The sequence below is a fragment of the Aspergillus versicolor genome (genome assembly GCF_001890125.1).
Source record: "Aspergillus versicolor CBS 583.65 unplaced genomic scaffold ASPVEscaffold_5, whole genome shotgun sequence".
Taxonomy (NCBI): Eukaryota; Fungi; Ascomycota; class Eurotiomycetes; order Eurotiales; family Aspergillaceae; genus Aspergillus; species Aspergillus versicolor.
In genome coordinates, this window is record NW_024467528.1 from 1667156 (window position 1) to 1691783 (window position 24628).

The window sequence follows — 24628 nt, forward strand, 5'->3', positions numbered from 1 at the left end:
GCCAATGAAAATGATTTGATTACACCCAGACTCTTTGAGAGCAGTCTTACATCATAACGAGACCACCGCGTGATACCATGTTCAATTCACTATATAGAGGCTTATGGGAGGCTGAAGTCCATATTAACATCCAATAGCCCCTGTTTTTTATATTTTATTCTCGTATGGCCTCGCGCAGAAGCTCAAACCCATGAGACGAAGATTACTTTGTTTCTCCCGCAAGTGGCCGGCGAACATTCGGAGGGAAGGTGCCGAAAATAGTGGAATCGTCATAAAAATACCGCGCCAGCGATGGCCGTACGGAGAAACGCCCAAGGTGAATGCTGACTGAGCCGAACAAGAGCCGAGGCCTACCGAAAAGAGTGCCTCCCGCGGCCCGCCGCCAAGAGCTGGTCGACCTGGGCCAATCACGGCTACCGAGTTTGCTCACAGGAGCCCTTCCACGCACACAAGAGCGAACGGCTGATTCCTGACCCGCTTTCACATCGCCGCGGCCTTAGCTTTATTCCGTTTATCGGTCATCGATCACATCCACAGACTCCATACTGAGGAAGAACGCTTTTGCGCACAAGGTCGGATCTACTTTTGGGTCGATAATCTGCAAGATGGGAGCTGTGAGGAGAACGAAGACGAAGCGCAGGACTAGGTATGATGGTTCCCTTTTTTGTGGTTAAACTATGGTGAATGAGAATTTGGCACTGATAAGAATTTTTTCTTTCTAGAGACTATGACCAGGTCCGCGCGGATGTCGAAAGCGCAAAGCACCTTTCGCAATACAAGGCGACACAGGATCCCGAAGACCTCCCCGGCCTAGGGAGGCATTACTGCGTCGAATGCGCCAAATGGTTTGAGAGCGATTACAACCTGGTGGCGCATAGGAAAGGCAAAAATCACAAAAGAAGGTCCGTCATTGTTGCCGCTTCCTCATCTGCGCGACTCGAGCTGACCCGGGCTTTTTTTGGATAACAGGGTTCGTCTGCTCCGTGAAGAACCGCACTCCCAGAAGATTGCCGAAGCTGCTGTAGGCTTGACCACCGATAATGGTGAGCGCCCGCAGGAGGGTGATAATATGGCCATGGATAACTAGACTCCCACGTCTGCCTGATATGGCCTCTGGCCAGTTCTGCGGCCGCCAACTGTTACGGTACCGCAGTTACGAAATATGTGCTTTGCCTCTTTGCCAATTACGTGGCAGGCAAAATATTTACCTCCCGATGCACCTTCGTCAAATGCGTGGCGATAATAATCACCTCAACGAAAAAGAGCTTCCAAGTTGAATGAAGCTCCATGTGCTTGAAAAAAAAAATTTCAGCCAATCACAATGTCTCCAATTTCAGACGACACGTGAATCAAGAAGTGCCGAATGTCGCCGGTTCTGCCCCATGTCGCCGAGTCGGGCGGCGCATTGCTGCGGTATTCCCGGCCACTTCGCCGCTTATCGGAACTTGTACATGATACAGGTCCACTTTTCCCTGACATCGAAATGAAATTATTTACAAAGAACCGCTAGCATAGGACACGTTAAACTTTGCATACTAAGAAAGCTGGGGCAATCTTCACCGGGAGCTGTTATAGTCATGGCGCATTTATCTAGACTCCCAAGGCGTAATGTTATGATATGAGTTTCTGACACTTATCCCTCATTACCCTGTACACATGAATATCCCAAACTCGAAGCACTAAGGTACTCGATTGGGCTTGTATCTGGAATTCTATACCAAGCTTCCCCGGAGCATCAACACAGTGGGCTGGCCTGAGTCGAGTAATGTTTTAAGCCATGTGGAGCTTGGTGTCTGTAGTTCCTTGTCGTTGACACCAGTCCCAAAGTATATGAAAGGTCCTTGAGAAAGGATATATATATATTTGTCTTGGCATGGCATTTGATCTAAAAACAAAGCTGCCATAAGTTGTCTGGTGTTGTATTGTTGAATCAGTTGGAGTTACCATACAACGGACAATGCTCTAACTCTATAAAATGTCTATGATATATCTTTGAGGGGTTGATCCCAGGATCGATTTTGGAAATATTTCATAAGCCACTCATATGCCGCCCACTGATTTACGTTGTTAGCAATGAACCCATGAAGGAGGCGAAAATACATACCTGAGCCGCATTCACAATGAATGCCCGTAGACTGCATACTCCTAGGCCGCGATAGAAGGCCTTGAGGCCATCAGTCCGATATACTTCCCTCGCTAGTTTAAAGGCACCAAATTCTCGTTTGTTGGCTTGTGATTCTAATAACGGACGGCCTTCGGTATAACCTTCAATTGTATTTGCCTGCATTCGTGTTTTTATCACGTCAAGTGGGAAGACCGAAGCCCATGTAACGATTCCAGCAAGACCACCGCAGAAGAGGACTTTCAGCGCGGCGCTGTTTGAATCTTCATCCCCAGGAGTGGCCATTAAACGCTTGCAATATTCGTAGGACCAGAAACTGTAGTCTTGGGTAAATGAATGTTCGGACATGGGATTCGTCTGAGATAAAAAAAGTCGATATAAACTTACTAGAAACCATAGCCTATAGAGTCCCTGGCACAAGTTATTCCGCCAGCGAAATACAAGCCCCTCCAGCCGCGATTCCGAATGATGTCTTTCGCGACGCTCCAGGACGAGACTTCTGGGCGAGCGTCAAGCTGGGCTCGACATTTGATGAACTCCGTAGGTGCGGAGACGGTCCAGCTGGCAACGCCACCCAATGCTCCAGCAAGCCATAGTTTGTATAGGGCACAATTTTGAGGATTCGTGGGATCATTGATGGAATCATCCAACAGCATCAGTGATCGATTGTAGGACACGAATAGTAAGGCATTGAGGGCCCCATATCCAAGAATTGGGGCCGCCGCGCCTGAAAATAGGTTAATATTATCTCTATTCACACTTATATCAACATACCTCGCACGAGAGAGCTTGTGCTTTCAAATCGAGTCAGTTGCCGAGGTTCCGCAGAGCCATTTGCAGGGCTACTTGCTTGTAATCGGACTTTAATGAGGTCGAGAGGGTTCCCGATAACTATGCCAATAGCCCCGCTAATATAGCCGGCCCAGAAGTCTGATGACATGGGCAGAACACTCAACCCGCAGGTACTACTCACTATCGGGGGGCATGCATGCAAGGTCCACGGATCCAGGGTAATGCATTGCGGGGGAAGGCAGACCTTATCTTATCAACACGTGACCACGCGATCTTTTGGCGTCTGACTGACGGCTCGCTTTTGCAACACGCGTGGGCCAGAGGCAAACATACCCTCAGACACGGCTTCGACCACGGGTGAACCGCGCAAACTGGCCGATATTACTGATGTGAGTTTTTGAGTCGCTATATTACGATGTGGCATAGGGTTCTAATCCAAGAAGGTATCGCCCACGACCCTCCAACCAAGGCGACGATGTTACACAGACAGCATCGCGCGTCAGCGCAACTTCCAACTCCATCGATCGCCTATCGAAGCCATTCAGATGCCCCGGATCAGCTACACCGACTCGGGCCTCAGATAAGCCTGCAAGGAAGCGAAGGAAGGTAAATTATGCTGGGGCTGATGGAAATGACGACAACGGCGTGAAGCCGTATACGAACGAGGAACGCCTGGCGCTTGCCACCCGAGATGTCAACAGATTTCCGGTTTTTAAAGCGAAGGACAAAGATTTCACTTTCAAACAAAGGTTTAAAGTGCCTTTGGTGGACAAGTCGACTGGTGGATACGACAGCTCTCGACCCGCACCTACACTGGGGATGAGACAGGGAGCTACGTTCGTCGTGAAGCCTTTGCATGATCCGAGCGGAGAATTTGCGATCGTCCTGTATGACCCGACGGTTGATGATATCGATAATTCACAACAAGAAAAATCAGGTAAACCAGATGACGCCGAAGATAATAACTCGAAGCTGGACGAACCCCTGGTACATAAAAGCTTAGCGGATATACTTGGGCTGAAAAAGAAGGTGGAAGATCGCCCAAAAGTTCCAGTTGTTATAGACCCAAGGCTGGCAAAGATCTTACGCCCTCATCAAGTGGAGGGAGTTAAGGTAAGGCCTTGGCAGAGCTTTTTTTTTTTTTTTTCGCCTCGCAGGTTCCAACTAACCATTATAGTTTCTCTACCGCTGCACTACGGGAATGATCGACAAAAATGCCAATGGCTGCATTATGGCTGATGGCATGGGTCTCGGAAAGACGGTATGCGATCCTGCCATTCCATGTGTTTCATGAGACTTACCATGACAGTTGCAATGTATTGCATTAATGTGGACACTTCTGAAACAATCCCCCGAGGCCGGAAGGACGACTATTCAGAAGTGTATCATTGCGTGTCCTTCAAGTTTAGTAGGGAACTGGGCCAATGAGCTTGGTAAGCAATGCGTTGGCGCTCGCTGGACACTGACTGACAAAGGCAGGAAAATGGCTCGGGCAGGGTACTATCACCCCGTTTGCAGTGGATGGTAAAGCATCGAAGACGGAACTGATAACCCAATTGAAACAATGGGCAATCTCATCAGGTCGGTCTGTTGTAAGGCCGGTACTCATTGTCTCTTACGAGACCCTGCGGATGTATGTCGACACATTGAAGGACAGTCCAATTGGACTGCTTCTATGCGACGAAGGCCATCGATTGAAGAATAAAGAAAGCTTGACCTGGACGGCACTTAATAGCTTGAATGTGCAACGCCGAGTGATATTGTCTGGTACTCCCATTCAGAATGATCTCTCGGAATATTTTGCTCTTCTCAATTTCGCAAACCCAGACCTACTTGGGTCACAAAACGAATTTCGAAAGAGATTCGAACTGCCCATTCTTAAGGGAAGAGATGCAGCAGGCACAGAGGAAGACCGAAAGAAAGGCGATGAGCGTCTAGTCGAACTTTCAGGCATTGTTAACAAGTATATCATTCGGCGGACAAACGACATCCTATCGAAGTATTTGCCTGTCAAATATGAGCATGTGGTGTTCTGCAATCTGTCGCAATTTCAACTTGGCCTGTACAAACACTTCATTGACAGTCCCGAGATAAAAAGTCTTCTTAGGGGCAAAGGAAGCCAACCCTTGAAAGCGATTGGACTTCTTAAAAAACTGTGCAACCATCCAGATTTGCTTAGCCTTTCTAATGACCTTCCGGGTTGCGAGCACACGTTCCCCGATGATTATGTTCCCCCCGAAGCAAGAGGCAGAGACAGAGATGTCAGGCCTTGGTACTCAGGGAAAATGATGGTTCTTGACAGGATGCTGGCTCGAATACGTCAAGATACGAATGACAAGATTGTCCTTATCAGTAACTATACACAAACGCTTGATGTTTTTGAGAAGCTTTGCAGGACAAGAGCGTACGGCTGCTTGAGACTGGACGGTACGATGAACGTGAAGAAACGCCAGAAGCTTGTCGACAAGTTCAATGATCCCGATGGCGAAGAATTCGTGTTCCTTCTCAGCAGTAAAGCCGGTGGGTGTGGTCTGAACCTGATCGGTGCTAACCGCCTGGTGTTATTCGATCCCGATTGGAACCCGGCGGCTGATCAACAGGCACTCGCACGAGTCTGGCGTGACGGTCAGAAGAAAGATTGTTTTGTTTATCGCTTCATTGCGACGGGGTCCATCGAAGAAAAGATATTTCAACGCCAGTCTCACAAACAGTCTCTTTCCTCCTGTGTGGTAGACTCAGCCGAAGACGTCGAGCGACATTTCTCTCTGGACTCCCTCCGTGAACTATTCCAGTTCAAGCCGGAAACAACGAGCGATACACACGATACTTTCAAGTGCAAGAGGTGCAGACCTGATGGAACGCAGTATATTAAGGCCCCAGCTATGCTCTATGGCGACACCAGTTCATGGAATCACTTTGTGAACAGCGGAGAACAGGGGCAGATGAACCAAATCCAAGACCTCCTTATTCGACAAGAGACTCAAGAGCGAGATGTTTCTGCAGTTTTTCAATATATCAGCCATTGATTAGAGCACCTAGGGCCATTGCCCAGCAGCGTTGGAGTTCTTATGGTGATATTGACTATTGGACCAGAGCCCTGTCTTGTTTGCTGAGAGGGCTAGGTATTCTGGACCGAGATTCTATGGGATACTGGATTAGCGGGTTATTGGGATATGTAGCTAGACAAGTTTTGATAATAACATGAACCTACTTAGTACTAGTGGTACCGTGGCACTTCTGCTGTCTGTGCTCCTGCATGGGAACCGTGGGCAGAGGGCGGGCCCGTGTAGAGCTACCGGGAGAATCTAGGCGCACTCCCCCCTCCACTACGTCACTCCACTTCTGCCAACGCATCTCACTGTTGCTCCCCACATGGCTTTCTGACGACGCGACAGAGCCTTTCAACTGGTTTCTTTAAGCTCTTTGTTTCCTTGTGCTGCCCCGAAAACTAGGCAGCTCTTCCGAGTCCGATCCCTATCACCACCGCAACGGGCCCGTCTTTCCTCCAGCTCACGGCGCATTCCCAGCTCACCGCCCAAACCCCAACGGGCTACCACCATGAGGATAGTTGGTTAGAGCAGCAGCCTATGTTTGCTTGAGCGATGGATCACTCAATCCAGCGGTTGCTGAATGATAAGCTCTATGATCGCCGGAAGCAAGGAGCGTTAGAGTACGTACATCCTTCTTATCGCGGTGACGTGGAGGGCCGAGTGCTTGATGATTGCTGACCTCTTTCCCTTCGAAACATTTAGACTCGAGAAAGTCGTCCGGGATTCCGCGTTCAAAGGAGAGCATGAAGTAATTCAGAAAATCGTCGACCAGCTATGCCACGACTACGCCTATGCAGTTCATCAGCCTCATGCGAGAAATGGGGGTCTTATCGGATTGGCTGCGGCCTCGATAGCACTGGGATCAGTGAGTTTATCGGTCATGCGGGCGGTGACACAATAGATGCTGAGAGTACTAGGAGGGAGTTGCTCCCTATCTCAAAGAGATCGTGCCGCCGGTACTTGCGTGCTTCTCGGACCAAGATGCGAGGGTTAGATACTACGCTTGCGAGAGCATGTACAACATCGCCAAAGTTGCGAAAGGAGAAGTTTTACTATTTTTCAACGAGGTATTCGATGCGCTAAGTAAGGTGTGTTTCTTAAATGCTATATACATGGCAAGAAACCTCTTTATTAACATGAACGTAGCTTGCCTCCGACTCTGAACTGTCCGTCAAAAATGGAGCGGAACTCCTTGACCGACTCGTGAAAGACATCGTTTCTGAATCGGCTGCCCACCATGTCTCTGTTCTACAGCTATCCGAAAAGCAGACTTCCGACCCTGATGCTTTAACAGATGACCTTCCAACAGCGTTCTCGCTTCCTAAGTTCATACCGTTGCTCAAAGAACGAATACATGTCCTCAGCGCATTTACTCGGACTTTCTTAGTGTCGTGGTTAACCTTGCTGGATACAATTCCCGATCTAGAGCTTGTATCTTATTTGCCAGAATTCCTTGCGGGCTTGATCAGATTTTTGGGCGATCCAAATGGAGATGTCAACGTTGCTACCCAAGGTCTTCTCGACAGGTTCCTGGCGGAGATTAAAAGGATTGCTCGTCTTAAGAAGGGCCTTGCAGAAAGTCGCAAAGGACAAGAGAGTGACAATAGGCGATCGAATACAAGCGATACTACGAGCCTAGCCACAGACCCGACAGCCGCTATCGACGCTGAAAGCAACGATATCGCAATAGAAGATTCCGAAGCTGAATTTGCCGTTGAGGAAGAGGGACTGCATACTGATGGTGATTGGATCCCTGGCCAAGATGTCCAAATCGACTATCCGAAGATCCTAGATATCCTTGTGGGATTTGTTGATACCTCATTTGGTAAACATTCCTAGCCCTACCGAACCTGACCGTTTGCTAATATTTTACTAGACGAGGAGATGCAGTTGACTGCTTTGCGTTGGATTGATAGCTTTTTCGAAATCAGCCCAGAAGATATTCTTCCTTTTGTCCCACGCCTTCTTGATCAAGTCCTCCCAGCACTCTCTAGCAGCTCGCATCCCGTGAAGGAGACTGCAACCAGGGTCAATAACTCGCTGCTGCAATACATATTCAGTTTAACTCTATCCGAAGATGCCTCAGACGATTCACGACATAGTACGACTTCCAAGCTACCCCAGACAACTACGAAAGAGTTTGCTGAACGAAGAGCTTCTACACCAAGCAGTAGGACTGATGCGCCGGCCACTGATTCTAAGAGAGCTTCACCCCGGAATAGTATCATGTCCGCTGCCACAGTACCCACTCCGGAACTTGACTATGGCTCAGCTGTTAGCTCTCTCACTCTTCAGTTCTTGAATGAAAATGAAACCACCAGAATAGGTGCCCTTTCATGGCTCCTAATGCTACACCGTAAAGCCCCGAAGAAAGTTTCCGCATTCAATGATGGGATCTTCCCTGTGCTTCTCAAGACATTGTCTGATTCATCGGAGGCTGTTGTTACGAAGGATCTTCAGCTTCTGTCCCAAATTTCGAGGAACAGCGAGGATAGCTATTTCAAAGCATTCATGGTGAGCTTGCTGCAGTTATTTTCGACGGACAGAAATTTGCTTGAGGTCCGCGGAAACCTTATTATTCGACAATTATGCTTGAATTTGAGCCCTGAACGGATCTACCGGACTCTTGCGGACTGTCTTGAGAAGGAAGATGTGAGTTTTGCATACGATATACGAGCTCTACGTTTTTAACCTTGGCGCTACTTTAGGACATCGAGTTTGCTAGCATCATGGTGCAGAACCTGAACAATAACTTGATTACGGCACCGGAGTTGTCAGAATTAAGAAAACGACTGCGGAACCTGGACTCCAAGGTAATTGGGACCTAAATTATATGACCTGAAGCCGTGGCTGATCTTAAACAATAGGATGGCCAAACGTTCTTTGTAACCCTTTTCAGGTCTTGGTGTCACAATGCAGTCTCAACCTTTTCGCTCTGTTTACTGGCGCAAGCTTATGAGCAGGCATACAATCTTCTCCAGGTCTTGTGAGTGAAGCTGTCATGAACGCCCTAAACATGACTAATATTTCTACAGTGCCGAGCTCGAAATGACGGTCAACATGCTAATCCAAATCGACAAACTCGTCCAGCTACTGGAATCTCCAGTGTTTACCTGTATGTTCTAATCTAACAATACTCCCCCTAACGCCGTTGAAAAAACGAGCACTAAACTCGCACTAGACCTCCGTCTCCAGCTCCTTGAACCGGAACGATATCCATTTCTATACAAATGCCTCTACGGTGTTCTAATGCTCCTCCCCCAAAGTTCTGCCTTTGCTGCACTCAAAAACCGCCTTAATAGTGTTAGCAACATCGGCCTCCTCCACACAGGACCTCGCCTGTATGTCCGACCCTCTCCACACTTACATTTATAACAGGTCCCTGACACTAAAGAAAACATACACAGGTCCTCCATGGCATCGACATCCACGCCAGGTACATCAAGCTACGACCGCAGCAGCACGCGCCTCAAACAGCGTGATGAAAACTCCATCCGCTGGGTCGAGCTCCTAGACAAATTCAAGTCCGTGCAGGAAAAGACCCGCTCGACACAACGGCACTCACAGCGCCCCTTCGACACCGATGCACCCTCGCCCTTCCAACAACGCGCTTCCCTCTCGTCTGCACTCAGTGGCGCTGACCCGATGCGCAGAGACAAGACTCTTCCCGATACCCCGCGCGCTGGCTTCGGTGGTATTGGCGGCCGCTCGTCACCTGCTGATGGCGCTGGCGGTGGTGCTGGTAGTAGTGCGAAGGGAGGAGGGATTCTTGGTACGCAGAGGCAGAAATCTGGCTTGACGAATTTGGGACGGTTGAGAATTGGGGGTGGGAAGAGTAAGCGCTGAGATTATTAGGGATTATGCTTGACCTACCTAGAAGCTGAACCTTATGCATGCTTTCCGTCTCTTCTATGCACTCTATCTATCTTCTGTATTATGTGACTACTGTTTGTCTCAATAGGTTATACCATCCCGGATATGTTACAATTGACGGGTAGTATACGGTAAAAATGATAATGATAAGATTGAATGTTGACTCTGATTGTGAATTTACTCGAGGGCACCGCATAGCACGTCCTCAAGACGCAGAAAACTTATATATACTAAGCCTAACCAAGAAAATGGGTCAAGAACAAAGTAAACAAAGTACCTCCAAAAAATCGCTAAACGAGGTTCAGCCCAAATAGAAAAGCTGTAACATATATATGAATAGGTGCATCAGACTCGTGGCTGCTAACCTTCCTGAGTGCTCACATGATTCATGAGTGTTTGAGCAGGGAACGGAAAAGAATTCCGACGAAAATGCAAAACAAAGAATATACAAGAATTCATTAAATCGCGTCCGAATAGGGGGAAAAAAACCAAGAGAAAAAAGGTAAATGAGTAGGGTTGCCTAGCGAGACAAGCCTACCTAGGTCAAGAAAAGAAGCTTTTGACCAGGAAATCGCTCAAGTAGCAAAAAAATCACCGAATGCATGAGGCGCTCGTCCAAAGTCCGGGCGAGGGGAAAACAAGAAGGTAGAAGGCATCATTGCAACCTCCACGTGGGACATAACGCAGAGGATACATCGTCACAGAAAAGGTCAGAGGTCCTAGCTCGTATCACCGGGATCGCGGGTCGCTTGATGATGAACCCCAGGACGGGACCTTCCAGTGGGACCCGGTGGAGTGTTTCGAAACTGTCCCAGATGAGGAGTTTGAGCTGTTCGAGTAGACATATTCTCCGTCAACATATTGGACTTCGGTGAATGTGGTGCGGTGCTTGCGGCGAGCATATCGTTGCTCCAACCGGTAAATTTCCAGCCCTGTATTGATTGCATATTAGTATTTTGCGCTCGATTTAAATGGCGAACACCCGCCACTGGCTCTTTAATAGATATGCGGATGCGTTCGACGGGGAAACTGGGAGACGTACTTGCTTGTAGCTTTTCGATGAGACCCATGGTGTAAAATGAATTTGTGGTTCTTCCCAATATCCAAGGGCGCGAACAGGGTTGATTGTTTCTTGGACGGTTTAAAAGAGGGTAGGTTAACGAAGACACTAGACAGTTTATATTCAAGCTGATTCTATTTTGAAGAACATCAGGACATTAGCGATTGCGCGTTCAATAAATGATGATCCGGATGTCCCGTTGGTGCCTGAGGACAAGGTTCGGGTGGGGAGATAGCTGATAAGGGGTTTCGCCTACCAATTCAATATAGTGGTATATGTTCTGGCAAAAATTGACGTTGTGAGGCTGATATTAAACAACGGATATGCTGTTGTGGAAGAAAGCCAGTTAAAAAGGAGAGGCGAGCGATTTGAGTGAGAGGGGAAAACGCAGGGACAAGGAAGGATCAGGGAATGGAGCTAACAATTGTGGGACGGGGATGCAGTTAACTCCAAACAAATGAGAGACGTCAGAGAGTTAGACAGCAGACTAACCAGTGGCACTAATGGAAGAAGACGGATAATATATGTGATCTGGACTCGATAGCGTATCTTGAGTGCAGAAACCGTTCTGGCGTGGAGAGATTCTTTGCAGCAGGAAATTGTGCGTGCAACAAGCCCAAAAGCAACAATGTGATGCCAGCCACAACAAACGATGACGATAGCGTTCCAACGAAAAGAAAGTGGCGGGAAACGAAAGAAAGGAATGCAAACCCAAGGAAGCGAACGAATGACAGCTAAAGAGCGAAAAGAATCGACGGAATGCAGGAATGGCGACAGACAGCGACGAGAACGAGCGACGGGGGATGGAGGAGTGCGTGTCAGTTGGACGGGTCGAGTCGAGGAGTCTCCCGAGTCGAGATTCGAGAAGAGGAGAAGAAGAAGTGGAGAGCAACGTGGGATTGGGGGCTGCGCTAGGCCACTTGCAGCCTAGCCAGGGGCCGATGCGCTCTATATTAATTGGAATTATTATGTCGTCCGCGGCCCATCCGGCAAGGCCTGCGTCTGTTCAAGGAAGGAAGAATCGTTCATATTCAATAATGGTCTATCACGCTTTGTGTAAAGTTTAACTGAACTCCAAGACTATTCTCTATTTCTTAGGTGTCATGTCTTTGACTTCCCCAGCCGTCTCCCCCTCAAGCTCCGCATTCCGTTCATATTCTGGGTCCTGCGCCAGTGACGTTTCTTGGGCTGCGGAGGGCATGTCAGCATTCTTTGTCCAGCAGAAAATGACGCGCGGTTAGACCCCGACTTACCATGCCAAAGCTCGGCGTAGATGCCGTCCGTATCAAGTAGTTCACGGTGGGATCCCAATTCCGCAACTTGCCCTTCCTTCAGCACTAGAATCTGATCACAGTCGCATATCGTTCGCAAGCGATGCGCGACGAACACACTTGTCCGTCCCTTCTCCTTCAGAATACTGTTGATGTTTTGCATCAAAGCTTGCTCGGTGTATGTATCAAGGGCGGAGGTCTATATGCATCAGTTAGAAACCATTACTTCAGGGTTGCTCCGGACCAGCTACTTACTGCTTCGTCAAAGAACAGCAGCTGAGGGTCTTTCAGAAGCAGCCGGGAGATAGCCAGCCGCTGTTTTTCTCCACCAGATATCATCATTCCACGCTCGCCAACAGCTGTGTTGTAGCCATCGGGAAGCTTCTCGATGAGCTCATGAATATGTGCTCGTCGAGCGACCTTGCGGACCTCCTCGTCCGAAGCCTCCAGCCTTCCATAGCGGATATTATGTTGAATTGAGTCATTGAACAACGGCGTATCTTGCGGAACGACACCAATCGATTTTCGCAAGCTTTCTAGTGTGACATCCCGAATATCCTGTCCATCCACTAGGATCCTTCCTTCTTGGACGTCGTAAGATCGGAAAAGGAGTCTCAAGATGGTAGACTTGCCACAACCGCTAGGGCCAACGATAGCAAATTTCTGACCAGCAGGAATTGTAAAACTAGCATTTCTGAGGATGGGACGGTCGGGGTGGTATCCAAAAGTCACATTTTCAAATCGGATCTGGCCGCCCTGCTTGAGGGCTAGCTGTTTGGCGTCGGGCCGTTCCCTGATGTTGACATTAACTTTTTGTAAGTTGAACAATGTTTCCATGTCGAGCAGCGACTGGCGCAACTCGCGGTAAACGGAACCCAGGAAGTTCAGAGGCACTGAAAGTTGGAAGACGAGCTGGTTGACCATGACCAGATCACCAACAGTCAGCTCGCCGGCAGCAACTCCATCGGCGGCAAGATACATCATAGCTGCGAGGGCGCTGGAAAAGATCATATTTTGACCGGAGTTCAGGAAAGCCAGAGACGTTGTGACTTTGATGGAGGCGTCCTCATATGCTTTGAGGGCCTTGTCGTAACGTGCTACCTCAAACTTTTCGTTGTTGAAGTATTTCACCGCTTCATAGTTGATCAGAGAGTCGACCGCAACCGTGGCTCCCTTGTTATCTGCTGCATTGGCTTGCTTTCGAAACTTCGTTCTCCAAGCTGTTGTTGTTATTGTGAAAGCAGAATAGGCTAACATGGTCGTCGCGGTTATCGCAGCAAATTTGAGCCCATACTGATGTGTCTATTATTTTTATTAGAAATGCCAGAAATACACCTATTGCAGACGGCAGACATACCAAGATACCGCACACAAGGGAAATCTCTAAAGCCGTAGGTACGACGTGGAACACCATTGACGTCAGGAGAAAGCTGATACCTTTCGTTCCACGGTCAATGGCCCTGGTCAGACCTCCGGTCTGTCGTGAAAGATGAAAGTTGAGATCTAGTCGTAACAAGTGCTCAAAGACATTCCGCGCAACCTTGCGGATTGCTTTCTGGGCGACACTCGCGAAAACAGCATTTCGAAGCTCTTGGAACAGAGTGGCTCCAATTCTGGTAACACCGTCTGCGATAGAGAATCAGTCACTTGCAGTCTTCAAAAAAAAAAAAAAAAAGAATAGAAAAGAAAAGAGTCACTATTTCTTACAGGCAATAATCATCGATCCGGCTACCGTATAAGCTGTTCCACCAACAGCCGCGAAATCCACGTTCATGGAGTCAACAATGCTCTTGAAGTAAAACGGAACCTCAACATTTAGGACCTAGACAACAGTAAGCAACAGGAGAGATACCAATGTAGTTCTGCTGCGATCCTCACCTTTGCGCCAACTAGCAACGACAGTGCCGTTCCCACACGAAGCTTGGTACCCCAGTCACCCTGTATAGCCGATCAGCAAAGAGTGTAGACAGCGCATCAGCCTTTCAGATCTCTACCTTTGGCCAGAGATATTTCGCCATTTCCCTCATTATAGCCCAGTCGGCCTTTCTCTGTTCTTTCCTCCCCACTGTGCTTTCACTAAGCAAGGTCTTCTGTGCAGTTGCGGCATTTTGGGTCTTCGGCGGGCTCGGAGCCGCTGGTTTGGTAGGTAATGAGGATGGATCGGGTACGGGAGTCTTTTTATCGGATGCTGAGCTCTCGTCCGGTTGCTTCTTATCTGAGAATGATTTAATCTGAGGTCTGCGGAACGTAGCTGCTAGAGGTCTCGTGCGCGGGAATGCGGGATGCTGGATGGTGAGCCGCGCCGGGGCGCGCCAGCAAGGCGACCGAGCTGCTTGACGCAGCATTTCACAGCGGTAAATATGATTGCAGAAGCTGCCACTCGCTATTCCTTGCCGGTATTTGCTCAATGGAGCATTGTTGTAGCTATTGCGAGTTCGCTGGTTTGGGCTGTCACTTCGCGTTGCGGAGCGCCGGGTTCGGAGGGGAAAAGAGGACCGGGCGATGATGTTTGAGGACCTCCGGATTAGGTCACCACCTGTCACGAAACACGAAGAGAACCTTGGATGCAATCCGTTTCTGCCTTCGCAACAAAACCACGGCGTTAGGGGGTCTAGGTAAAGAGCTCTTCGGCGAGAATATAAATAGGAGAATGTCGTGATGGCATCTTCTGTTGCAATTGATCCCGAGATGATGCAATGAAGCCTCCACGACAGCTCTCGATATCTGATCTCTACTTCGCCCAGACCATCAACCAATTTTTGGCACCAGAAGCTTCATCCACTGCAGACTTATTGTGCACTAGAGTGAGAAAGACGGTCGGAGCACTCCCCAACTCGGTCCTTGAGTCATCTGCTCAACGAGAAGAGCTCCGTCAGCAGGATGAATCTGTCGAGTCCTGATTGCACTTAGTTGAGCGTGGAGGAACCTCTTCAGCCGTATCACAGCTCGAAAAGCTGACACTGCAGCCAATACTGATAAACATTGCACCAGAGTCCAGGTGCTAACAGAAAAGTGCTGGCCGTCAGAGGCACACCGGTCATCGGCCACCATCAGCCTGATCTACTGGGACATGTCTAAGAATTCATCGACGATCTGCCTTTGCTGACACAGGTATATGAGGCCAATTGAAAGGTTCCAAGCATCATTCAGTAGAATGAATGAAGAGAGCTGAACTTATCGTCTCCAGGATTCGATGTTCTAGCTTCCAGTGACTTGCCCTCCTAATAGTACATATAAGCAAGATATGGCCGGGAAGATTGGTTCGACCATTGGAGGACCCAATCCCGATCTCTCTCAAACGGACTTTACCACTGCGCTACCTATTAACGACGGCTATTTGCAAATTGGACTTGCTATGGCCTACTACTCTGACGAATGGTTTACCTGAACCTCCGAAGATTTGTTAATTCAATCGACGAGTCCCCAGGGTTCGTCGAGAGAACCGGTATTGGACTGTTCAAAACTGGTCCGGGCGTTATCCCTGAGCACAGGACACATGCATGGTGCAGCTGTCGAGCTTGGATGGCTAGATATCAACAAATCGGACAAAATGAGCGCCCGGGTAGCCTCCGCGGCGGGAAGAGTGTGATAGTGATTGATGAGTATATTTAGACACTTCCATTTTAATAATTATATCTGGCTTGTGCTATGTGAGGGCTCTTTTGTTTCACCAGTGTTTAAATCGAGTCTGGAATAGCACCGAAGCAAGGAGTCGCACTGTCTGAGGGGATGGTTCGCCACGCTCCCGGCCCCAGCGGTCTCCCGTAGCGGCCACCAGCTCGGGGCTCCAGGACTGGGACTTTGTTGCTGCACATTCTCGAGTCTGGACTACTTTGGATTTATTGGCTGTCGGTCTTGCTTTTGCCTCGTTCTTTGTCGACGCTCATCTGGCATTGTGACAACAGACCCCGTCGCTGGTGCTCAATCGCTTCCTGATTGAACTCCCCCGAGCGCGACTTGTCCAGTCGGGAGCCCTCCAACACTCCACTACGAGCCTTTAGCACCTCTCGTAACACTGTCCTCCCCTCAAGTCGCCTCGCCCTCTCCCTGTCTCCTGAAGCCACCGCCTCTTCCCACCTTCCCCTCCCCCTTTCCTCCCCCTTATATTCACCATCCCCTCCATCCCCAAACTCGCCGTTCCGTCCGATTTTGGCAACCTGGAGGGCACTCTTTCAAGATGGATCCCAACAACAACCGCCCCCACCTGAATTTCGGCTACAATGAGCGTGCCTTCAATCCGGCGGCTGCAAACAATCGCGCGTACCCGACCACCCCGTCTGCGTTTCCTCAGCCGATCTATCAGAGCCAAAGTCCTCAGGATTATATGGATGCTCAGAATGGCGTCTACGGCCAGGGATATTTTATGCCAAACCACTACGCTCCGCCGCAGGCTGCTTACGCCCAACCCCATTACGGCCAGCCCAACCTGCAGTCCCCTCAGCCCGCTTATCAGTCTCGAATGGCCTACGGCGTCAACCCCAACGACGGAACAAATGGGTTGATCCAGCAGTTCTCTAACCAGGACCTCAACGCCAACCGAACGGGCTTCTTTAATCGCGCGGCCTCGCCTGCCCAGAGACCCCGTACCGCTGGTAATACGGCTCCCGGACAACAGCAGCAACCCGGACACTTGGCTCCTCCTGTACCTCGCAGCCCTCGAGCTCCCGCGGAGAATGAAGAACTTCAGCGCTACCCGGAGCGCTTCTCTGAAAACATTCACAAGCGTGGAAAAGCCGCAAAGGAGTTGGTCAATGTATTCTTCCACGAGAATATCGAGCGTGCGCGCGATCGCAACATGCGGTAAGCTTTCTTACTCAGAAATTGTATGATCCTGAGGGAAAGGCCTTTGCTAACGTTATTTCAACCGAATAGTTCGGCGGAGCTTGACAAGATGATTCGCGAACCGACCGTCGCTCAGGAGCCAAAGATCAAGGAGTCCGAAATGGTCGGGAGAAAGGAGTCAACGTTCCTGCGATTTCTTCGGACAAGGGAGACACCCTCCAACTTCCAGACCATCAAGGTTATCGGAAAGGGTGCCTTTGGTGAGGTCAAGCTTGTGCAGAGGAAAACCGACGGCAAGATTTATGCGCTCAAGTCGCTTATCAAGACGGAGATGTTTAAGAAGGATCAGTTGGCGCACGTTCGTGCCGAGCGTGATATTTTGGCTGATTCGAAGGATAACCCTTGGCTCGTCAAGCTCCATGCTTCTTTCCAGGACACTGCATACTTGTACCTCCTTATGGAGTTCTTACCGGGTGGTGATTTGATGACCATGCTCATCAAATATGAAATTTTCTCCGAAGATATCACTCGTTTTTACATGGCCGAAATTGTGATGGCGATTGAGGCGGTCCACAAGTTGGGCTTCCTTCACCGGTAAGAAAGGCCAAGCCAGGCTTTCATCTGGCGCACAGCATGCTAATATACTCATTTACAGTGATATTAAACCTGATAACATTCTTCTCGATCGCGGCGGTCATGTCAAGTTGACCGACTTCGGTCTCTCCACTGGAGGCAAGAAGACTCATGACAACTCTTACTACCAGAACCTATTGAAGAACTCAACATCAAAGGACAAGAACCGAAACTCAGGATATTTCAACGATGCGATCAACTTGACAGTATCAAACCGTGGGCAAATAAACACTTGGAGAAAGTCTCGCCGAGCCATGGCGTACTCCACTGTCGGAACTCCTGACTACATCGCTCCTGAAATCTTCAACGGCCAAGGTTACACCTACCTTTGCGATTGGTGGTCTGTCGGCGCCATCATGTTCGAATGTCTCGTAGGCTGGCCTCCATTCTGCGCCGAGGATACGACCGATACCTACCGCAAGATTGTAAACTGGAGGGATTGCCTTTACTTCCCAGAAGAATTGACACTGTCCCGTGAATCTGAGGGTCTGATTCGAAGGTACGATACGTTTTCGCCCTTTTAAGAAGTGAATAATCTAACCATATATCAGCTTCCTATGCGATGCGGAGCACCGTGTTGGTAACGACGGTGGGCAGTATGGAGGTGCCAGCCAGATTAAGAACCACCCATTCTTCCGTGGAGTAGTATGGGAACAACTGCGCAAGATCCGCGCACCATTTGAGCCGCGACTAAGCTCGAACATCGATGTGTCATATTTCCCAATTGACGAAATTCCTCAAGAGGATACCAGCGCCATTCACCGCGCTCAGGCACGTGCTATGCCAGACGAACAAGAGGCCGAAATGAGTCTGCCTTTCATCGGTTATACATACAAAGCGTTCAACGCCTTCCAGGCAAGTTGAATGTAGAAACAATGTCCGAAGTTTTAAACGAGCCGACGATGATAGTCTTTGGAAAGTTTTGAAAGCGGGCGGGCTTGCGTTGATCGCTTTTCAATGGCTCATCCCACGCTCTTGCGTCGGTGGGGATAGACCATGGTCCTTGGTTTCTTTTTTATCAAGCATATAGCGCATACATCATGTTACTGGGCTCAAGAGCATCGTCTTTTTATTTATTGTCTTCCTCTATTTCGATCTCCTTAGATGTTTCTTTTCTTTTCTCTTCTTTTTCTTTTGCATTGGGTCGCGAGTCGACACTCGCTAGTTGTACTTTGTATCTCTTTGGACATGTTCACGAGTGCTTTTACTGGAGCCCGAGGTTTTAAAAACGCTGTCCACGGTCGTACCACATACACACTACATGCATCTCATGACTGACTGGCTATCTTTTCCCATTACGAATATGGTATGAAAATTTATGGACACATGAATTGACAATGACTAAAAGACTTACCGTCAACTAGTAGTAGGCGAAGAAGTCCCGGTGTATATTATGATGTCGCAGTAAAGGAATCCCAGGTAGAAGCCCGAATTTTGCTTTCAATAATAAAGACCCAAGTAACGCCCACCGAAGCCCCAAGGATATGAATACAGAACAGAACTCCCTGCACAGTAGGCTAGCTCAAGCAGCCCCCATAGGCGCCAACCCAGGCACACCACTAAACCTCTCCTCACGCTCCGTCTTGAACATAATCTGAACCCAAAACTCCTTACTGTCCTCGTCAAACCAATTCCAATACCTCCCCTCACGCCGGTCAATTTCCCTCGCCTGCAACTTAAACCCACAAGTCTGATACGGCTCTGCCGCAACAACAAGATACTGGAAATTCTTATCCGGCGGCTCCTCAACCTTTTGCTCAAACGCACTCATAAACCGCACCCGCGGCTTCACCCCCGGCGTAATCTCCTGATATTGCAACTGAAACAACAACCCCAACTGCCTCGTCAAAGGGTCCTGGATCTTCGTAATCTTGTACCCGGGCCGCCCAATCTTGATCATCTGCTTGCGCACCTGCACGCCCATGGCGCCGGGGATAGAATTCGGGTCCGCATTTTTCCCCTCGCGCGCTTCGCGCGCTGCGCGCCGCGCAAGATTCGTTTGGTGCTTGCGTCCTTGGGTGTGTGCGAGATACGACCCGTCGTTTTGGTGGACTGTCAGGCACAGTCTGCATTCGAAGCTGCCGACATGGTTCTTGAAGAAGTACGGGTCTTTGTCCAGGTCGATTGTTTCGAGAGCGAGCTTGCGGAGTCGTTCGCGTCTGTCGGCGTTTGTGGCGGATTGGGAGGCGACGCCGCCGCCGCCGAATTTGGACCCTGCGCGGTTCTGGGAGGGTGTTAGTGTAAGTTTTTCCGAGTAGAGTGGATGTTGGATGGGATATTTGTAGTAAATATACATACCTGATAATCCATTTTGAATGGATGGAGGGGTTGTTCTCTTTGTTGAGAGAAGCGGAGTGTTGAAGGTGTTTGATATGAAGCTTTGCGGAAATTCGAGTTGGAGATTACATAAGCGGCTGCACTGGGCTGCGATTGGAAGGACGGGCTTCAACCATCGAGCCAATGTTTATGGAAATTACGTCTTGTCTTTAAGATGATGGTGTATTTTATTTCCTAGAAATGAGTCTTTCAGCTACAGCCGAGACCCATTACTGGGTGAACCAGCGGCGATCCTACGATGGGAATTTGTGCACCATCCGCTATGTGGGCAAAGTCGAGGGCACCACTGGAGAATGGCTCGGAGTCGAATGGGATGATCCAACGCGGGGGAAACACTCAGGGCAGCATCAAGGAGTGAATTATTTTACATGTATTGACCCTATACAATAACATCCCCAAGGCAGCTTCAATATCGCCTATCCTGGTGCTTTAGGGTGGACACATGCTAACTTTCCGGCAGGCCAAAGAAACCACCCCACAACCGGGTCCTTTGTGCGGCCGTCGCGCCCAGCGGATAGTCCACGCGGCTTCCTGGATGCGCTCCGGGAAAAGTACGCATCTGAATTCCTTGCGAGACAAACTCGTGGGGATGCGGGCGAGGGTGAGCAAGAGCCAGAGAGGCCCATCGAGTTCAACGGCAAGGTCGCTGAGGAAGTTGGTTTCGATAAGATCCGGAAACAGCTTGCAGAGCTTGAAGAGCTAAAGATTGTACTCGTTGATGCATTGCGTGTGGCGGGTGTGCTTGCGCAAGAGGCCAGCCGTGCGCAGATTGAAGAAGCCTGCAGCGAGATTGAGCGGACTTGCCCTAAGATCGTGGAGCTTGATCTCAGTTGGAATCTTTTGACATCTTGGAGAGATGTTGCTGATATTTGTGGACCGCTTAAGCGGTTGAAGCTGTTGAGATTGAAGTGAGTATCTGTGTGTTGGCTTAGGAGATGAGGTGTGCTGACTGGGTTGCCTAGTGGGAATCGATTTAAACCTGTGGAAGAGGGCCTGAAGTTTGAAGGAGTTGAAGAGCTTCACTTAAATGACACTCTACTTCCCTGGGAACAGGTGCGAGGGATCTAACCGTCGAAAGTACTTCGCTAACTTGCGTAGATATCAGGAGTGGCAGCTCGGTTTCCATCACTTACATGGCTTTCGGCCGCAGGAAACCAGATCTCTATGGCCGCAACTCCAATATCCAACACCATAACTACTCTGGTTCTTGAGAATAACGAGATTACTTCACTTTCTTCTATTAAAGCGTTGACATCACTCTGCAACCTGAAGCATCTCTCACTACGCGGCAACTCCATTGATGAGATTTCGATATCTGATTCTGAAGGCCATTCTTTCAAATTCTCAAATACTCTTCGCTCTCTTGATCTCTCACGAAACAATATTAATTCATGGCTATCTATCAACAAACTCCCCGACCTCTTCCCAGGGCTACAAAACCTCCGCGTATCCGGGAACCCTCTATTCAACCAACCCGTGGGACCATCATCTATCACCGGCATGCCCGAGAAGGCCATGACAGTGGACGAAGCATACATGTTAACCCTATCTCGTATCGCAAATCTACAAATGCTCAACTACAGCACAATATCTGCAAAAGACCGCAACAACGCCGAGCTGTACTACCTGTCTCTAATTGGAAAGGAGTTGTCAGCGTCTCCCGAGACTGCGGAGGCAGATATTATCAAACCACACCCGCGATACAGCGAACTCTGCCAAATCCACGGTGAACCGCTCATCAAACGAGCCTCGAAGACAGCCGGGACAGACGCGGTTGTTAACCCACGCTCTGTTGCTGCTCGACTAGTGCGGATGGCATTCCGCCTACGCCGGGAAGACTCCGACACGGCCAGCAATGATACGGTCAAAGTAAAGGAGATCCCCCGATCATACGATACATACCAGGTGAAAGCAATCGTCTCTCGCTTGTTCGGGATCACTCCTTTCGCGTTCCGGCTCATCTGGGAAACAGACGAACTAGACCCGGTAAGCAAGGAGAATATGGATATAGAAGACGAATGGGATAGCGAAGAGGAGGATGGAGCCAACGATAACGACATGCTGGGCGTCGGGGGAGATGCCAAATTTGCGAAGCGTGAAGTTGAACTCGTGGACACGACGAAGGACATTGGCTTCTGGTTTCAGCCGGATCTTGCAGAGGCTAGGATTCGAGTCGAGGTTACATCTAGTCAGTGATAGGGGCGATGTATATAGGGGTATTGGTAAATACTAATGAATAATGATCTATGAAACCTATCTAGTGATATCTGATAACATTTTGATGATTTACTAAAATTGCTTTGGGTGGCCATGGTAAGAGGTATAGATATATATTGCTCCTCTTGCCTTTTCCCTACAACCGTGTTTAAAAGGCATGAACTGTTTCAGGAACAATATATAATTTAGTAGCTAAACATTATACTAGCTTTAAATTCAGCCAAATTATTAATACGCAACAAAGAGGCCTATCGTATAGTCATAGTTCTGTAGGGTTGAGACTGGCGGTCCAAAGCGGCAAAAGATCTGGGACGGAATGGGAACCAACGCCGCCAGAGCTCCGTAACACCTGAAACCTACACGCCCTCAACCACCTTCAAATCAAAAGCCCTTTGTTGTCCGCGGGGATTCCGTTTAATTTTTCATTTTAGTAACTCATACAAGGAAAGCGCTGCAACCGATGGCAGAATACTGGAAATCAGCAGTAAGTCTCACCCCCCCGATAAGCTCGCATTTAAGCCACCGCACTGTTTTAAATTCAAGCCCTCTGACACCAACACAGCCAAAATTCTGGTGCAAACAATGCAAGATATATATTCGCGACACGGCCTTCGAAAAGACGCAACATGAAGCGACAGGAAAACATCAGAGCAACCTGAAGCGGTTCCTACGAGAAATCCATCGCGACAACGAGCGGCAGCAACGAGACTCACAGCGCGCAAAGGACGAAGTCGAGCGGTTACGGAATTCGGTCGCTGGCGGTGGGAAGGCGGGAAATGATAATTCGTCATGGAAGAAGGGATCATCTGCTGCAGCTGCGCCGACTCCGCAGCGACCTGTTTCGGTGGAAGAGCGGAAAAAGCAGATGGCGCAGCTTGCGGAGATGGGGGTTGCGATCCCAGATGACTACAGGAGTGAGATGGCATTGGCGGGGGATTGGCAGACGGTTTCTGAGAAGGTTATACAGCCGGAGGAGCAGGAGGGGGAAGAGAAACAGCCTACCCTTGGGGTACGGAAGCGGAAGCACGATTTGGATATAGATGAGGAGGAAGAGGAGGCGAAGCAGGAGGCTGAGCGGTTTGTTAGTAAGGGCTGGGGATCAAGGACGCGGCAATATCCTGGTGCGAAGGATGAAGAGGATGACGATTTGGATGCGCTTCTGGCTTCTACAAAGGAAGTGAAGAAGACCAAGGATTTGGGGACGGGGGAAGGCGAAGGCACGCCAGCCGAAGAAAAGTCCCAGACGGAGGACCGCCCGAGCGATGGGACACCAGCTAAGGAAGAGGAACCTTCAACAGCCAACACGGGCGTGGTATTCAAGAAACGCAAGCCCAAGGCCATGAAAAAATAGACAAATGGACCGTGGTCGAGTCTGGATCCAATGCTGGATATGGGCTGACAATGCCAAGCAGGAACCAATGTAGATGCGTAGATGCGTAGAAGTGAGTGACTACGTGGGTGCCAATGCGTAAATACGTAGAATACGACCAGAACTGCAAAGAGGTTGCTGGGGCGAGTATACTGTTGTGAAGATATAGTGTTGTTGCCACCGTTGGCCTTTCCCGGGGAGCAGGCCGTTGTCCGTCCTTCAATCGGCGGGCCCGAACAAGCTCCAATCTTTTAATCTTCACGTTCTCTCCTCTTTTCCCTCGCATCGCGCTACGTCTGCCGTCGCAACAACCCCCGTTTGTCTTCTCTGTCCGAAGCGGAGCTTGCTCGGCGCCGAATACTAAGTTCTGGTGGAATAGTTATTCGGCTTTCGCTTCTTTTCGCTTATCTGACCAGTCCTTGGTGAGTAAAAGAGCCTCGAACGGGCCTCGTTCTTCCCCCCCGACCCTTCCCCGACTTCGAGATGCACCTCCCTCCCCACGCTCTGGATTTTACTTGGGCGGAGTCAGATGGCCAGCTTTATGAGGACGGCAGAAATTGAATATTTCGTCTTACGGTTTCCGAAACTGCCGCGAATGGAGTGGAATGATCCCGCGCAAAGAATGTCCGGTGCTGCGCGGCGTCGAAGAGGTTCCCTGCGGTCGCGTTCTGAGCTAAATCTACCTCAAACATTTTATTTATCAAGCCCATAGGCCGACGAATAAGTGTTTGAGTACAAGAGTACTTAGACCTGGGTGTCGGTGGGGCTATGGTTGATGCGCCTGTGCCTGACTTGAAACCGAGCTCTCGAGCAATTCTCCGACCTGGACATGGATGACGGCGGCCATTTGGACTCTGTTTGAAATCTTTTCTATGACTTGCCAGTTTCCAGAATTCTTATTTTACTCACGATCATTTGGGCTTGCACATACATGACACTGGAATCATGCCACTAATTGTTTTATTGAGACTAGGGACTTCATCGTCAATCTCTGAGTGAAGCCTTGTCGGACACAAACGGTTTTTTGACTACGAATCGAGCGTTCTGCCTGTTGGTTGGTTTACACGGTCACCAAGCATTGAGCCGAAGAACCCGCCTTTTCGTTCTCGTGATATCGGGTGG

At 49.3% G+C, this 24628-nt stretch overlaps 10 protein-coding genes across 10 annotated transcripts; 6 read left to right on the forward strand and 4 right to left on the reverse strand.

The window, feature by feature from the left end:
- Positions 1-605: 605 nt before the first annotated feature.
- On the forward strand, positions 606-1087 carry ASPVEDRAFT_131585 (putative C2H2 finger domain protein; the record flags this gene model as incomplete). The annotated part of the gene is made up of 3 exons (XM_040806833.1): positions 606-654; positions 707-902; positions 970-1087. The coding sequence occupies 3 exons, from the start codon at positions 606-608 to the stop codon at positions 1085-1087; spliced, it is 363 nt and encodes a 120-aa protein (XP_040668434.1).
- A 621-nt stretch (positions 1088-1708) lies between these two features.
- Positions 1709-3491, reverse strand: ASPVEDRAFT_42178 (putative mitochondrial carrier protein). The gene is made up of 4 exons (XM_040812517.1): positions 2897-3491; positions 2510-2849; positions 2105-2438; positions 1709-2054 (listed from the first exon to the last, which is right to left on the reverse strand). The coding sequence occupies exons 1-4, from the start codon at positions 3060-3062 to the stop codon at positions 1980-1982; spliced, it is 915 nt and encodes a 304-aa protein (XP_040668435.1). The 5' UTR covers positions 3063-3491; the 3' UTR covers positions 1709-1979.
- Positions 3330-9810, forward strand: ASPVEDRAFT_53308 (uncharacterized protein; the record flags this gene model as incomplete). Its single annotated transcript, XM_040814777.1, has 14 exons — positions 3330-3357; positions 3405-4027; positions 4092-4175; positions 4224-4347; positions 4394-5916; positions 6674-6788; positions 6889-7052; positions 7111-7789; positions 7841-8616; positions 8673-8777; positions 8832-8950; positions 9000-9079; positions 9146-9305; positions 9372-9810. 14 exons carry the CDS (start codon positions 3330-3332, stop codon positions 9808-9810), a joined length of 5019 nt encoding a protein of 1672 aa, XP_040668436.1.
- Positions 9811-10315: 505 nt separating this feature from the next.
- ASPVEDRAFT_42181 (uncharacterized protein) lies at positions 10316-10965 on the reverse strand. Its single transcript, XM_040812518.1, has 2 exons — positions 10880-10965; positions 10316-10769 (listed from the first exon to the last, which is right to left on the reverse strand). Exons 1-2 carry the CDS (start codon positions 10905-10907, stop codon positions 10567-10569), a joined length of 231 nt encoding a protein of 76 aa, XP_040668437.1. The 5' UTR covers positions 10908-10965; the 3' UTR covers positions 10316-10566.
- A 424-nt stretch (positions 10966-11389) lies between these two features.
- On the forward strand, positions 11390-11847 carry ASPVEDRAFT_42182 (uncharacterized protein). The gene has a single exon (XM_040812519.1). The coding sequence runs from the start codon at positions 11550-11552 to the stop codon at positions 11826-11828; it is 279 nt and encodes a 92-aa protein (XP_040668438.1). The 5' UTR covers positions 11390-11549; the 3' UTR covers positions 11829-11847.
- A 127-nt stretch (positions 11848-11974) lies between these two features.
- Positions 11975-14740, reverse strand: atm1 (ATP-binding cassette Fe/S cluster precursor transporter ATM1). Its single transcript, XM_040816005.1, has 7 exons — positions 14163-14740; positions 14047-14106; positions 13876-13990; positions 13526-13794; positions 12424-13470; positions 12151-12367; positions 11975-12085 (listed from the first exon to the last, which is right to left on the reverse strand). Exons 1-7 carry the CDS (start codon positions 14511-14513, stop codon positions 11985-11987), a joined length of 2160 nt encoding a protein of 719 aa, XP_040668439.1. The 5' UTR covers positions 14514-14740; the 3' UTR covers positions 11975-11984.
- Positions 14741-16345: 1605 nt separating this feature from the next.
- Positions 16346-18447, forward strand: ASPVEDRAFT_132757 (serine/threonine protein kinase CBK1; the record flags this gene model as incomplete). The annotated part of the gene is made up of 4 exons (XM_040806955.1): positions 16346-16968; positions 17041-17544; positions 17606-18082; positions 18135-18447. The coding sequence occupies 4 exons, from the start codon at positions 16346-16348 to the stop codon at positions 18445-18447; spliced, it is 1917 nt and encodes a 638-aa protein (XP_040668440.1).
- Positions 18448-19105: 658 nt separating this feature from the next.
- On the reverse strand, positions 19106-19893 carry ASPVEDRAFT_84162 (spliceosome assembly protein PRP11; the record flags this gene model as incomplete). The annotated part of the gene is made up of 2 exons (XM_040817504.1): positions 19106-19807; positions 19882-19893. 2 exons carry the CDS (start codon positions 19891-19893, stop codon positions 19106-19108), a joined length of 714 nt encoding a protein of 237 aa, XP_040668441.1.
- Positions 19894-20100: 207 nt separating this feature from the next.
- Positions 20101-22116, forward strand: ASPVEDRAFT_84163 (putative tubulin-specific chaperone; the record flags this gene model as incomplete). Its single annotated transcript, XM_040817505.1, has 4 exons — positions 20101-20290; positions 20381-20828; positions 20883-20973; positions 21019-22116. 4 exons carry the CDS (start codon positions 20101-20103, stop codon positions 22114-22116), a joined length of 1827 nt encoding a protein of 608 aa, XP_040668442.1.
- Positions 22117-22480: 364 nt separating this feature from the next.
- On the forward strand, positions 22481-23702 carry ASPVEDRAFT_42185 (putative formin binding protein). Its single transcript, XM_040812520.1, has 2 exons — positions 22481-22621; positions 22700-23702. Exons 1-2 carry the CDS (start codon positions 22598-22600, stop codon positions 23486-23488), a joined length of 813 nt encoding a protein of 270 aa, XP_040668443.1. The 5' UTR covers positions 22481-22597; the 3' UTR covers positions 23489-23702.
- The last annotated feature ends 926 nt before the right edge of the window (positions 23703-24628 follow it).

Coding starts and splice junctions, on each gene's coding strand:
- ASPVEDRAFT_42178 (XM_040812517.1), bottom strand. CDS start 3,062: ATGTCATCAGACTTCTGGGCCGGCTATATTAGCGGGGCTATTGGCATA. Junction 2,850..2,896: donor CACAAGCTCTCTCGTGCGAG/GTATGTTGATAT, acceptor ACCTATTTTCAG/GCGCGGCGGCCCCAATTCTT. Junction 2,439..2,509: donor TCTATAGGCTATGGTTTCTA/GTAAGTTTATAT, acceptor CCAAGACTACAG/TTTCTGGTCCTACGAATATT.
- ASPVEDRAFT_42181 (XM_040812518.1), bottom strand. CDS start 10,907: ATGGGTCTCATCGAAAAGCTACAAGCAA. Junction 10,770..10,879: donor CATCGAAAAGCTACAAGCAA/GTACGTCTCCCA, acceptor CAATCAATACAG/GGCTGGAAATTTACCGGTTG.
- ASPVEDRAFT_42182 (XM_040812519.1), top strand. CDS start 11,550: ATGACGATAGCGTTCCAACGAAAAGAAAGTGGCGGGAAACGAAAGAAA.
- atm1 (XM_040816005.1), bottom strand. CDS start 14,513: ATGCTGCGTCAAGCAGCTCGGTCGCCTTGCTGGCGCGCCCCGGCGCGG. Junction 13,795..13,875: donor CGGATCGATGATTATTGCCT/GTAAGAAATAGT, acceptor TCTCTATCGCAG/ACGGTGTTACCAGAATTGGA. Junction 12,086..12,150: donor CTACGCCGAGCTTTGGCATG/GTAAGTCGGGGT, acceptor TGCCCTCCGCAG/CCCAAGAAACGTCACTGGCG.
- ASPVEDRAFT_42185 (XM_040812520.1), top strand. CDS start 22,598: ATGGCAGAATACTGGAAATCAGCA. Junction 22,622..22,699: donor CAGAATACTGGAAATCAGCA/GTAAGTCTCACC, acceptor ACACCAACACAG/CCAAAATTCTGGTGCAAACA.